This window comes from Cryptotermes secundus, unplaced genomic scaffold, assembly GCF_002891405.2.
Source record: "Cryptotermes secundus unplaced genomic scaffold, Csec_1.0 scaffold1236, whole genome shotgun sequence".
Classification (NCBI taxonomy): Eukaryota; Metazoa; Arthropoda; class Insecta; order Blattodea; family Kalotermitidae; genus Cryptotermes; species Cryptotermes secundus.
Genome location: NW_019724604.1, coordinates 109,108 through 124,279, shown reverse-complemented (window position 1 = coordinate 124,279; position 15,172 = coordinate 109,108). Strand labels below are relative to the sequence as shown.

At 39.1% G+C, this 15,172-nt stretch overlaps 1 protein-coding gene across 1 annotated transcript in view; it reads right to left on the bottom strand.

Annotated features, from left to right (window-relative positions):
• Nucleotides 1-8,184: 8,184 nt before the first annotated feature.
• The window catches only part of LOC111862537 (lysine-specific demethylase 4C), a gene marked incomplete at its 5' end in the record, with an annotated part of 116,017 nt that continues 109,029 nt past the window's right edge, over nucleotides 8,185-15,172 (bottom strand). Inside the window, 1 exon segment of the mRNA XM_023848023.2 lies at nucleotides 8,185-10,687. Coding sequence (XP_023703791.1) covers nucleotides 10,553-10,687 — 135 coding nt within the window. The 3' untranslated portion in view covers nucleotides 8,185-10,552.

The following is a 15,172-nucleotide window of genomic DNA, read 5'->3' as shown; positions in this document are numbered from 1 at the left end:
CCCAAATTTAAATGTAGACACAGATTGTTTTAGTATTTTGTCTTATCAACAGGTGGCAGCCATATGCCCTTCTGTGTTCGCCCGTGACCAGAGAATATGTTTTATTTGCCAGAAGATATGAAACAAAAGCAAAAGCACTAAAACAACAGGGATCTCCTTCCATTTAAATGCAGCTGCGAGGGTGGACAGGGTGCCACTTAAAAAGAAGTCTACAGAGGTTTAATTTTGGTGTTTCTTCCTTTCAGGCTTTTTGCAGATAGAGTACAGACAGGAACCCAAGAACAGCTCAAAGATAGCTGCAATAAAAACAGTTTCAGCTGCCTCAGCATCCATGCTTTTGAGTAAGATAAATGTGAGCGATGCTACAGCATTTTACAACGTGTCAGTACCACTCACGCTTTTGAAAATGGACAGCTACAAGAAATTAGTGGGTGCATTAAATGCCTCATTTCACTGTAAGTACACAGTTTAAAGCCGTATTCCACTCGTTCTTTATACAGTGCAGGATATCAGAGTAGCTGACAGGAAATAATATACTTTGATTCTTGTGTTGGATTGCAAATAGTAATAGTAATACACACGTAGTAAAGAATAACAGCGGCACGCACACAGGAAGACTACACAAGATAACACCTATACAGTGTGGAAACAAGAACTAGCCGCTGCAGCACTTTAGACATAGGGCGAGTAACCCTAACAATTTTAAATTTTAAATTTAGAGAAAAATTTTAAAGGATTTTAAAATTAGAACTAAAGATTTTATAGTGCTACTACAGGAACATCAAAATTAACGTGTGTAAAATAATCTACAAACCAGACAGATATCAACGAAGTAGATGATGATAATAACAAGGAAAGTGTTTTAAATGTTAAATTTTGGGCCGGGTGCAGTGTGACAGCAACGTGAGTGTTATACACCTGATGATGGCCGTCTGAGGCCGAAACATGTAGTGTAGAGGAGCAAGATCAAGGACACATAATATATTGTTTGCACTTGGGACGGAATTGGTATCATTGTATCATTTATCATATGTGAATACCTTGTAATATGATGCGATAAAACCACATTCCACGAACTTAATGACTCTGCCACGTATACTCTGCTACTACATGTCTGTATGAGTTCAACTTCTGTGAGGTCACAAAGAAGGTAAAACACATCATGAAAATTCAGCTTTCAGTATGAAAGGTAAAGTTGTCCCTGTGCCAACGTACTATGCCATAAAGGCATGTAGGTGTAGTGAAAGAAAAGTATCCTAAACCTTGGAATCAGGAAGATGTGGGTAGTGCAATTCATGTTGTGGCAGTTTTAAACACAGAACAACATAAAGCCTTGGAGGCTCCAGTACCACCTTGGATATAGTGCGCCATCACAAAATGCATTCTGCTTATCCAGCCCACAGCCTACTGACTGACCTATTCAAGTTTTTAGGATTACCCCCCAGAATTCTCTAAATTGCTGTGGTATAAGAAAAGCAGTAACATGCCTTCAATAATATTGTGACATGACAACGGCATAGTTTATCAAGGGAAGCCATGAACTACTATGCAACAGCCAGTAAACAACATGACAGCTTATTTTCTCAGCAACAGCTACACACACAACAAGAGAGGAACTGCTGGAAATGGGTCTTCCCCAAGGCTACACAGAGATAACAAACTAGACAACTTATTCAGTCAGTAGAGAATTTGAGGGATTTCAGGCCATGAGGAGTCGCCAGCCAACAAGGTCAGGAGCTGTTGGAAATGGAAGCTGAAAATCTGCACTGCTGGCAGCCATAACCAAGAAAAAGCTAGTGAAGAACTGAGTACAATTAACCTTTAACATACGGACTTCTAAATAACCGGCAGCCTTCTGTGGCCAGAATTTAAATGGCCCTAAGTCTTTTAACATTGCAGACTTTCAGAAAAAGCTACATATTTTCCGTTCTATGCAACACAGAAATACGAACTAAAAACAACCTGAAAGACAATACCATTTTCTACATACAATATACAAAAGATAAATTTTTACAAATGAAAATTAACTGTGATTATTTTGTCGTGAAATGCAAAATATGATCTTTATTATAATATTATGAAATTCCAAAGGACTTAATCATAGTTTTTTCTTCAACCTTGAGACATGGTGAGTTTGTAAATATAATCACACTATATACAATAATATTCTGTTCAGACTGTATGCAAGTTTGAACTGTGTCACTTCACAGTGTATGATACCTCACACTCTGACGCGCATGTGCCACTTCTCGAAGCAGTCCACAACACAGAGCGCAACATCACATTTAGCGAAATACACACGACAACGTATTTGTTTCCTTTTGGTTGTCCAGTGTTGTGAATGTTTCACCTCCAGTTGACTCGGTTGGGCCCCATATGAACTTGGCCTCCCCCCAGAAACGCCACTGACCGTGATATTTGCCTCGTGCAATTGACGAATCATCTTGGGGGAGGGGGGGGTTCCAGCTAAATCGAATAAATTGTGTTGATTGACAAAGCGACACTCTCATCTGTTAGTAATACTCACAAAATAGTGATGCAAAGTTATTACATGGGATGGACAAAAATATGGAAACACCTTGTGAAATGCATGCCTGAATTGAAGTGTTTATTTTAGCAACGTTTGTAGCTGAAGCTGTCTTATCTGCCCAATACCACTACCTGTACAACCTCCACAATATGTTGCAAGCTTCATTTGTTGTCAAGACAGTGTTCTGTGCAGTTTTTAGTGCATCATGTCAGACCTGACAGAATGCGAACGCGGGCAAATTGTTGGGGCCCATATGGTGGCTGCTTCCGTAACCAAGGTAGCCGAGGATTTTGGTGTTTTGCGAGGCACATTATCCAAGATTATGACCTCATACAAGAGGACTGAAAAAACGGCATCCGATAAACACCAGCATGGACAGAAATGTGTCTTGAGTGATCGAGACAGATGAACATTGCATAGGATTGTGACGAAAAATAAGAAGACTACAGCTGCAAAAATGGCTGCTGAACTGAATGTCACACTCACAAACCCTGTCAGCACCAAAACAGTATGAAGGGAACTCCACAAGCAGGGTATTTCTGGAAAGGCTGTAATTCCAAAGTCACTCATCAGTGATCAAAATGCCACTAAGATGAGAGTGTGATGCCAAAGTCATAAAATCTGGACTATGGAGCAATGGAAGATGGTCATTTGGTCGGATGAGTCCACATTCACACTGTTTCCGACTTCTGGCCGAGTTTACGGCTGGAGAACGCCATCCCAAGCTTATGATCCAGATTGTTTGCTGCCAAGAGTGAAACATAGCTGGGGTTTGATCATGGTATGGGCAGACATATCATGGTACTGTCAGACCCATCATTACCCTGCAAGGTCACATCACTGCCAACGACTATGTGACCATTTTGGGTGACCAGGCCCATCCCGTGGTGCAAACTTTGTTCCCCAGTGGTGATGCCATTTACCAAGATGACAGTGCCCGTGTTTACACAGCTCACATCATGCAGGACTGGTTTTCTGAGCATGAAGATGAAGTGTCACATCTGCCATGGCCCCCGCAATCATCAGATATCAATATTATTGAGCCTTTGTGGTCTGTGTAAGTCTTGATTTATCTGGTCAAATCAAGAAAAAAATATAATTTGATTCAAATGTTGGTTTCTCAGTCTTGAACTATAAGAATTTTCTGGTAGCTGCTTTTGCTTTGCATGTTGGGCCATGTCAAAAGGGATCAGTATCATATCTACCAAAACTGAAGATGAATTTCCTTCCCCTTCATAAGGGTTAAAAAATATATGGGTTATCATCAAGAATTTGTATATATCACATCTCTAATCTGTTTTAAGTTTCTCAAATGTTCATAGCATAGACAGCATCTCACACTATTGTACTATGTGAGGGGTGCAAAAAAGTGAGCCAGAAATATTTTCCACGGACGCCAATGCATGTGTCACTCAATATAAAAATGGTAGGTCATATCAAGAAAAGAAATATTAGTGTGAAAGGGGTGATGTGTCGTTAAATATTGTACACTGCAGTTATGGTTCGTACTTTAAGACTATGGTCACTGAACATGTAAAACAAAAAACTGTCAAGAGGCAATACAGTGTCTCCTGAGGCACACTTCCAAAGGTGGAAACAGAAAACACAACTCGCCAGTTCTACGTGAAAACTGTCATTTGTACTAATTCAAAGATGGAATGTCAGTGTTGTGCAAGATCTTTACTCAATGGCTGGATGAAATTTTAAATCGACCTCAAGGTGGTGCGTACAAATGATGTGGAAGAACAGGTTTTCTTTATAGTGAAAGTCTTCACTTTACAAGAAATTTCCATCACACTCTGATAAACTGCTGACAAAATTCCAGCATATTTTGATATGATACCCAATTACAACATCAAGTATGTTAATGTTGGTGCAACATCTGCTGTCATACAAACATGAGGTATTGAAAAGATGCACATGACTCGCCAGAAGTGATGTTCAGAGAATGGAAGTAGCTCAGAATGTTGCCAGTGAACATGACAGCACTAACAGTGAATATAAGACAAGATGGGAACCTTCAAGATACTGAAACTGAGTCAGGCAATAAGAATGGCAAAAAGAGACTGGTGTATCTTAATAAAGGCTAAAAACTTCAAGAATGAAACTAACTAAATAAGCTTTATGCATAACATGTTTATAGTAAGATTATGAAAGTGATCCACAGATTCTTCTGTGCAGATATGTTTCCTGGTGCAGGGTTATCCTGTAGTCACAATCATCTTCCATTCATGTAAATATGTAGCACACTTCAGTGCGCTGCGAGGTGGCTAGTGTTATGAATTACTGCATTGGAAAAACTAGCCTATTGGAGAAAATTAATTCAAATCTTGATTCTTGATATCTTTCCAAATTCTCATACTGATCTTGTTTTGAACTGAAGAAGTCATTCTCACACGAGTCTGTAAAGTGGCTTTACCAGTGACATGATAAATATATAGCAAGGTAACACAGCATATGTTTACAGCAAGCACACAAGCAAGCTGCACTGGAAGATTATCTAAAGCAGAGAATCATACCACTAGCACAGTAAGTTTCTCTTATGCTGTATTGGAACATGTTACATTTTTTATTAGAAGTGTAAGGGACAGGCCATCTACAAAACTACAGAGTGACACACAAAATGATACCATATTTGTTTCCGATCATAAAACAATAATGGCATTATGGATAAGTTTTACCATGTGGGTAAGTGCAGTAGTTCATGCAGGTACCACTGGGTGGCATATGCGGCTCATGTAGCTAACACCAGGTGATTAGCTTGTGGTTGTCCTCCAAGTTGCCTGGATTCACTGGCCATTCCCCCCCCCCTCGCTCCCCAGACCATATATGGCCTTAATCGCTCTTCACTGTTCCCATTGGTCCCCTCTCCATAACCACCCCACCTGCCTACTTCCTATATATAGTAGCACTTTTCACTTCCTAATCATTACAGCTACTGCTCTCTGCAATCGCAACGCAATTCACCTGCCCTGAAGATGGAGGCGATACGTTCCTCCGAAACATCAGCTAAAACAAAGAATACACGGCGCCAGATCCCAGAAGACGACTTTCTTCATAGTCATCGCCATGAAAACCACAAAACTTAAATAGAGACCGGAGTTTGCTGTGTGCGCACAGCATGAAAAAGTCAGACTACACAATGTATGGTTTACAGACAAGGCACATTTTCACTTGGATGGCACAGTGAACAAGAAAAATGTGCAATTCTGGGCTCCAGGAAATCCACATATATTCACCGAGAAGATGCATCACACCACAAATTACAGTACGGGTTGCAATCTCCAGCCAAGGACTAATTGAACTGGTTATACTTGAACAGTGAATGCTATCTGAGTAAGCTGCATGACAGTTCTACATCACATATAGCAAATGTTGCTTTGGACTTCCTGCATGACATTTTTGGTCCATGTGATTTCCCAGCAACATTCTGCTTGCTATGAATGTGGACAGAAGTGCCCACCAAATAGCTGGAATATAAACCCCTGCAACTTCATCCTCTGGGGTTACCTTAAGGAAAAACTGTTTCCAAAAAGACCAGCCTCAAAAATGCAACTCAGGGCTTTGACTGTTAAAATATGAGGCAAAATTATGGAGAAAATGTGCCTGTGTGATCACAAACGTAGCTAACCACATTTTAGAAGCGGCAGGACAGAAAGGTGGTTATATTGGCCACATGATCCAAACAGGATAAATCTCCATGAACTGTTCTTTGGATACAACAGATATGTATGTACCATTATATGAATATTTAAGTTTTCATTTCAACTTTCAATCAGGTATCATTTCATCTGCCACCCTGTATGTATTTATGTATGTATGTAAGTGTTTTAATTATACATACTGCAACATATTTTGACATCACATCATTGTTAGACTACCTTTACATTATTTGTAGCATAACTGGAATTACTACTGTTGTACATTAGCATATCCTGAAATTACATGTGCTAAATTATTGGTAAGATTGCTGTTGAATAGTACTGCAGTGAAGATGTTATTGATGTATTGTCGTAGCTGTTACAATTTTGTCAACACATGGAATATTTGATAAAACCTATTTCTTAAAAATGTGAATAAAAGACATGATGTTCCTTAACATATTGACTTTATACATATTAGGACAATACAGCAATAACATCTGCAGTACACTACTACTCCACAGCAATCTTACCAGTAATTAGCACTTATCATTTCAAAATACGAAGGGGGACCCAAAAATAACCGGAAACGACCTGTTGCGCGCACATGCTTTGTAGTTATGAGTTGTGCTGCTAGGTGGTGTTAGCTGGGGGTCTCCCGTGACTGTTAGTGAGCTGGCGTCAGTCTGAGTTAAGCGGTTTGTCTGTGGTGCTCTGTTGTGTGTGTTCCTGTTTCAACCCTTTGGCGATTAGTGAGATGGCCGACCAGAAGGAACAAAGAGTGTGCGTGAAATTTTGCTTTCTGTTAGGGAAAACTGCACTTCACTCTTCAAGTGGCGGCAAACATTCACGCGGTTTTCTCTTTGGTCATNAGGAACGCACACAACAGAGCACCACAGACAAACCACTTAACTCAGACTGACGCCAGCTCACTAACAGTCGCGGGAGACCCCCAGCTAACACCACCTAGCAGCACAACTCGTAACTACAAAGCATGCGCGCGCAACAGGTCGTTTCCGGTTATTTTTGGGTCCCCCCTCATACACCTGTAAACACTAGCCAATGTATAACAAGGATAACAGCAGTTACACTAGAAATATGACATAATTAATACATTTACATACACAGTTGTGTTGGCAGCCCACACATATGCTACTAACAAGTTCTTACCAATCCAAAATATATAAGGTATTTTTATTTTTTTATTATCTGACACTTTATAAAATTTGTACAGATTCTTTGTTACTCAATGTAACCTTACGAAAATTTCATAATTATTCTACACACTTCAGAAATATGTTTGCTACACTAAAACATGTTCCATGTGATAACCTTTAGATCAAGAACTATATGATAAAAAAACTGCTAAACCCTTGTTCCTGTTTCTACCCAAGTGGAAGTATGCTTCATCAGGTAAGCATGTTACATTTTGAACAATTGGACCATCCTCCATTAGCACTCCATACTCCCACATAAGAGCATGACATCTTGCCATTCCATCTTCAAGCAATGGATGGTTCAGCTCACTTTCATGCAAATGACATCTTCATAACAGTCCGCATGTAGTGCTGGTTGAGACTCCAATCTGCTATGCTCAACATTCCATACTTTTCATGAATTCTTGTTATTGCCTCCCATGCTGCACTGACTCATTCCATACAAAGATAAATGCTGTATTTATGCCCCTTCGCACATTTACCATACAGATCTCCTGTTTCGTGAAACTGTTCTGGTAGATAATGCCTCTTGAAGGGGCAAAGTGAATGCAAGACTATTGATGACATTGTCTTTCCATAGAAACACAAGAACTGCCAGAGGACTAAAAGGTTTCAATAACACACTTTCTGATCTGTCATAAATGACTCAATCTTATTACTCAGTTCAATATTTCCAACGGCACCAAACAAACTTCTCAAGTGTGTAAAATGATCTCTGAAAGTTTCATACAATTACATTCAATAATAAGGAAGTTATATATATTATAAAGCAAGAGATGATAAGAAAACACAGATCAAAGGTGTTTTACATGATAATTATTAATGTACTAAAAAGTTGGTAATCTTAATATTATGACATACAAATATTTGACACCTGTAATACTGCCACTGTAAGAGTAATGTGTGGTTATTTATTCACATACAAGACCAAGGTTTCTTACAGAGACATATGCATAAGAAATTAATTCAGATGAATGAAAAACAGACATGAAGCAGTAAAAAGACTGACCAATGTACATGATGAAAAGTAAAGTGTTTCTAAAACCACTAACTTCTATAGCAGCCAAAATTCATAAAAAGATGTTCCGGTTTCATGCAAAACTATTACATCATGTATGTATTTGAAAGATTTATTACATATTTTCAGCCTTCTCCCTTTATAAAACTTCAATATGAAAATATGCTTGGAGTGCACAGAAGTTACTGCATGTAATGTGGAATTCACTAAAAAATTTACTGCATATAACCAATTACAAGACAATGTTTCTTCACATATGAACAGTCTGAAAGCGAGGTAATCAAATCAACCCAGAGTTTAAATGGCACACACTTCTGAAATGATGGTGCCAGATTTTAAAGAAGAAAAAACAGCTTAGCTACATAAAAATTGATTACCAAATGAAAAAAATATGAGAGATGGCCTTCTGTTAATTATATTAATTTTCTCACAATTTCCCTGTTCTTAATTTTAAACTAAATAAAGTTTAGGGGCTGTGCTGTCCTCAGATGTCAGTGGACTTTCGTAACTTGCTTTTTTGTTAACCAAACAAGCTATGCCACTGTCTATACATTTTACTGCTGTATAGATATTACACTGCAGTTCACAAATTACATCAAATGGTATCTACCACATCTTTCACATTACAGCTCTCTTTTTTAACATTGAGATGATCAAGTTACATATCACATGCCACATGAGGTTATTTTGCAACTAGATTTAGAGATGGTTGCATGCTCTCCTTGCTTCTTTTGATAGTAGTAGGTAAATACAGTTCTAGTGTTGTATAAAACTGACACAGCTGAACGTAGTTAACAAATTTATAAACAGAAGCACAGGTAATGTTACAGATGTTTAATGAACTTCACAAAATTCTGTTGGCAAATTATAATACTATTTGAAGTCATTTTTGGAAATCTGTAGCAAAATCCTGCAAACTATTACATAACATATCCTAGTTGACAACAGTTTTGGAAATATACCACGTATTACTAACACTTCACTGTCAGATATTTTAACAGGAAAATGTATGAGTGGTACTTTATGTCATCCTTCAGAATTACGTATAATCAATTTCTGGATCAAAGAGACTATTATTTCTTCATTACATGCATATAATTCCAATGCACTTCTTATTCCAAATAATTCTACACAAATTTAGCATTTCTACCACTTACTGCACATATTGCAAAAGAATTTAATTAAACTTGGTAAGGAGAAGGATCCACAAATTTAGACAAATTTTCTAAAATATTACTTAAGACTGACTTCACTATGCTAGTTAGGTACAGACCTACTAAATACAAAGGGATGAAAGGCGCCCCCCCCCCCCAAGAATTAATACACTTGTCAGAACTTACCTAGAACCTTTTCCAAGTAGCAAAATAGATTTTGAACATTTTGCAACTTGTGCAACTTGGTGAAAAACATACATTATTTGAGGCTTCAATGTTTTTATACAACTCAATAAATTAAATCAGAACAAAACTAATTTACACAATCCCTTTGTGACGGCACAAAATCTGGTAAGGGTAGTTATGGTTCACTTATCCATTTTTCATAAAAAAAATTATGCACACCTCTCACACCTGGCATGTGAAGAATCACACAAACATCCGCTCAACTGCATACAATAAATAACACTATGATTCATGGTATGTTGTGGAAATCTTTCTAACTACTGAAATGATAGTTTGTTACTTTTTCAAGCCATTTCATTAGCCATCACAATTATGACAAAGCACTTTATATTTCAAACTTACATTTTTTTAGTTTATTCTCCCTACTTAACAGTCAAAACTATCAAACAGTCCTAAGAAGTCTTTATTTGTTTCAGACTCTACTTAGAAGTTCAATTCTTAACATAACAATTAGCACACTACTCACAACACTTACATGCTTATGCTGCCATCTTCCAACATTTTCAGCTTGAACACGACCAAGATGTCCCAGCAGCCGTACGTCTTTCAGAGAATGAAGAACTGATCACACTGTTTTATCTCACCATAAGAAAGAATAATAAAAGCGTTTTCTCATGTTCCAAAACTGAAAATTATATTTTTAATCAAGTCCTACATTTAGAAAAGTATAATATTTTTATCACCACTATTACTATACGTAGTGTTCCCACAAAAGAGAAATCTTTTGTTGCAGTATTAAAGACAACTTATTTTGAATTCTTGATGCCTACTTGGTTAGCACTACTGTATCTTGGGTTGGTACCTCTGTTAACACGCTGCTGTCCTGACAGGTCAGGTGTGGCTGCTAGATGACCCTCATGCCTCATTGCTGTAGCTACTGACTGAAAAGAAACAAACATATTCAACTGAAATATCAATAAACTTAGCAAACCTAACTGCAATACATGATCTGATATATTCATTATCACCATTTAGCCTTGCAAGATACTACAATTTCATAGTTTCAGATGAGGTATGTTATGGCAAATTGAGAATAAATGCAGGAAGCAAACAAATGCGACATAATCAAATCTGTTTTAGCGGTTGTACCAGCACCAGCAGCACTAATATGTAGCAATAGCGATGAAGACACATTAACTGTAATTATTTTTTGCATCTTCTAATTTGATATGCAGAGTGTTTCATGACTTTAGGGCATAACTACAGGAGGTGATTTCCTGGGTCTTTGTGATCAAAAAAGTTCATATAAACATGTGTCCGATTTTGGACAGTTACGGAGTTATGACCATTTTTCCATTCCCGTACACACCCCCCTATGAACCGCGTCTATCATCTGGCGGTTCTCTATTTTTAGCCAGCTACAGACAGAGTGTTCTCGTTATCTCGACACTTGAGAGGCACCTAAGGCGTGGTGGGTTGGTATGTCCGGCCATGGCTAGTGTGGCGGCTACTGGTGTTCAGAACATTTCTCATCTCGGTGTGTCTGTTACGTTCATGATGCCATTTACATTTTCATTTGAGGAGTATGCAGATATGACTTATGTGTACGGGTTTTGTGACGGTAACTCAGTTCTTGCCGTAGCTGAATATCAGCAATGGTTTCCAAACAGTAGAATACCGAACCAGTGAGTGTTTACTGGAGTTTACCAGGCATTGTGAGATACCAGTAGACTTCCTGGCGTTTGTATTGCAGCCGAGCATGGTGTTAATGAAGGCATTAATGAAGAAGGTATTGTTCATATGGTACACCGCAGTCCATGTACGAGTACACGAAGAATTGCTAGCCAGGTCTCCAGACTTAAGCCCACTGGATTATTATGTGTGGAGATGGATGAAAGAACTGGTTTACAATGTGAAGGTGGCAACGCGAGATGCTTTGCTCGGTCGCATTCTGGACGCCGCTGACCATATAACAAACAACCACCTGAAGCTGCTACGTGCTACCCGCGCGGTTCACAACCAAGCGCCAGCCTGTGTTGCAGCTGGCAGTGGCATTTTCGAAAATCGGCTTTAAGCACAAATAAATTCAAATTAAAGGTAATTTCACGAAGTTAACTTTACATTCATACTTTAAATGTATCCTGTATTATGCTGGTTTATTATTTTGTTCCATTTATTGTCAGTAATCATTACCTTCTATACTGAGTTTAAAACGGTCATAACTCTGTAACCGTTCAAAATCAGACACATGTTTATATGAACTTTTTTGATCACAAAGACCTAGAAAATCACTTCCTGCAGTTATGCCCTAAAGTCGTGAAACACCCTGTATATACAGAACTATACACCAGTTTAAAAATACAAAGACATTTACAGACACATTTGCAGGTATACAAAAAGAGCACAGCCAAAATACCATTTATAAACATACAACACAAATAAGCCCCCCATTGAAACAAAAGCCCTTCAAAAAAAATGCCACTGTTAAAATGTGCAAAAACGATTTAAGTTACAACTAAAAGAATGATAAAGATAACAGGACTCATTATAAAGATGCATTTGATTATATGCAACGACCTTATTTATAAAAGAAATTTAACACATGCAGACCCACAAAATTATATGACATCACAAATTCCATATGTAAATCCTTTGCCACTCATTTCTGCAACATAAAGAACTGCAAACAGTAAGTGTACTGTGAAAAATGACTCAGCTGGGAGGAAAGGTAGCAGCAGCACTGTTACAAGGTATTAAACCCTGAATGAAGACATAAACGATGTGGTCAGAAGTGTCTTACAATAGCATTTTTACAAGCAATGTTGGGATCGGAGGTATGCTGTCATAAATGTAGCAGTACCTCTCCAAAGGTGAGAGGAATTGCTGCATGACCAGAAGGGAGATACTTGCCACTGTGAAGACACTGCAACACTCCCATAAATAACTCTATGGAAAAGAATGTCATCTGTGCTCTGTCAGTACAGTACAGTATAGTGACTAGGCTTCAGGCTGGATGACTAAAGATACAGGATTTGATTCCCAGAAGTGACAAGAGATTTCTCTCTTCTCCATAATGTGTGGACCAGCAATGAGGTCCACCCACTCTCCTATACAACGGGTACCAAGGGCTGTTTCCTGGGTGGGAAAGCAGCAGGAGTGTGATCTGACCACTCACCTCCACCTAGTGGCTAACATCAAAAATGGTGGATGCATACTTCCACTTCCCTATACAGCTTCATTAAGTGGTACTTAACTAACTAAAGCCCAGAGATAACTTTAACTTTTACCTATGTACTGACCACTTAGCCCTGACCTGAAGGACAGACAGCCCAATGTGTTCAGTGACTCCATAAGTAAGACTGTGCATCTGATCACAGTCAAGGGCAGAAGTACACCAATGCAGGTGCCTTCTCTCAAGACCTTGCTCAGAGACATGTTATCACTGCAGGAAGTCAAAGGAGTCAGGTAGCCTGAATGTATAAGTTACCTATCGCTATTGTCATCACTGTGGATGGCTATGAACATGCTGCCCTAAGCAGGGGGCACCTGGATTATGATGATGTGGAACTAACTCTACATGAAATGGAACACAGTACCATCTAGTGGGTTCAGTGGAATTCCTTACTGGTAAGAGACAACATGCTAGAGTGCCACTGAGAGTTGGCTCACAGATGGTCCAAAACAGTCCAAATAGTTATTTCTTGCAGCAAGGTGAAGGCAATACTTGGAAAACTCCATGCAAGATCTTCAGGATGACATATGGGTGGCAACAAAATCATACACAAGATTACAGAATGGTGCTCCTGACTAAGCATGGAGTGATGCCTAAACTTCGAGTTCCATGCATGAGCATAATGTTGGAGCACTGCTCAAAAGGAATGCCACAGATATTACAGGATGCTTTCGAAAGTACGAAAGAGAGAAATGGCATCTCCTGAATCCCATGGACTACACCACAAAGTGCTGGAGGCCAAGAGGCACAGATAGTGACAGCCATTCTGGCAACCGACTTCTCTCACTTCAGGGTCTCGAAGGAACAGTGTAACAACCAAGACTGAAATTTCAAGTCACAGACTAGTGTCCTCAGACACATTGCCTGGTAGTGGCTTTCAACAGTGGAGGTTGCTCTGCTCCCAGGTTCATGTTCTTGATGGGTGACGATCATATGCCAACTCATACTCTTTGACTGCTGGCTTTAGCCTGTATTTCTTTGAGCTGCTAGCTTCAGGGCTGGATTGACTTCCAACTGCCAACCTCCAACTTCAGCTGTCAATTCTTGACTGGCTTTCAAGCTGAACTAACTGGCTACGAAAGTCAAAGTCACATTGCAACTGACGGTCAGTCAATCAGTAAGTCTTGGTGTCGAGCCCCATCTGGAGCTCATGACCAGATATTTATTACTGTTTCACAGTTATGGTTCTGTTTCTGTGGGGCGCCATCTCTGACAAGAGGACAGGTCTGTATTTTGTATATGCCACTGGCCCTTGCCAGCACGGTCTTTCTCGGGTCCGAGTCCCTTAGTACTCACAACCATATTTTACTGTCTCACATTTGAGAATTCCCTTTTCGTTGCCTCCTATGACTCGCAAGGTCACGGTGGAGGTATTCAACCCCGCCTCCACACGGGTGTGCTGGATTCCAAAGCCGTTTCAGTGTCCCCTTATATACCCTCAGCATGGACAGAAAATAAAACACCACTTCCAACAGTTCCTCTATTGTTGTGTGCACATCGCTTATCCATGGCTCTGGTACTGTTGCATGTTTACAACGCTGCTGCCTAGCAATGGCTGTTTTTTCTGATCCCTTATTCTAGCTGTCAGGCCCCATGTCACAATATTAATTCTTCTATAACTTACAGTTTGTTTTCTATCTACGATGCAACAATATTATGACTATTATGACTATTCCATTCAGATTAATCAAAATGGGATGTTTCTGAAAATCATGGAACATTGTTGCTGATCTGAATTAATAATGTAAAATGACCAAACCCACAGGCACTTCTTTTTTTTTTTTTGGTGCAATTTCATACTTCTGCAACATGCAATGACCACGCCATTCTACAACATGTTCACAGACTCTTAACTGTTATGATTTCTGTGTGAATATACAGGTAACATACTATCAAATACCAGTCGTTTCTTATTGCCTGTTGCTTGCTGCTAGCTGCTCTGGTGTGAATCCTCCTGAATAGACAAGATAAAATCTTCCTCCACAGAAGAACCATTTTTTAGTCCCAGTGGGAAGACATCACTACAGTGGTTCTAAGTATTCCACACTTATTTTGAAAATTGGATAATCTGCTCACAGATAATCAGAGTCTACTGCATTGTTAAGATTAACCCTTTGGCGCGGTCATTTAAATTCCGCTGCCGTGTCTCTCCAGCGGTAATATTTTCAGCCGACCATTTAAATTTTGCTCGTAA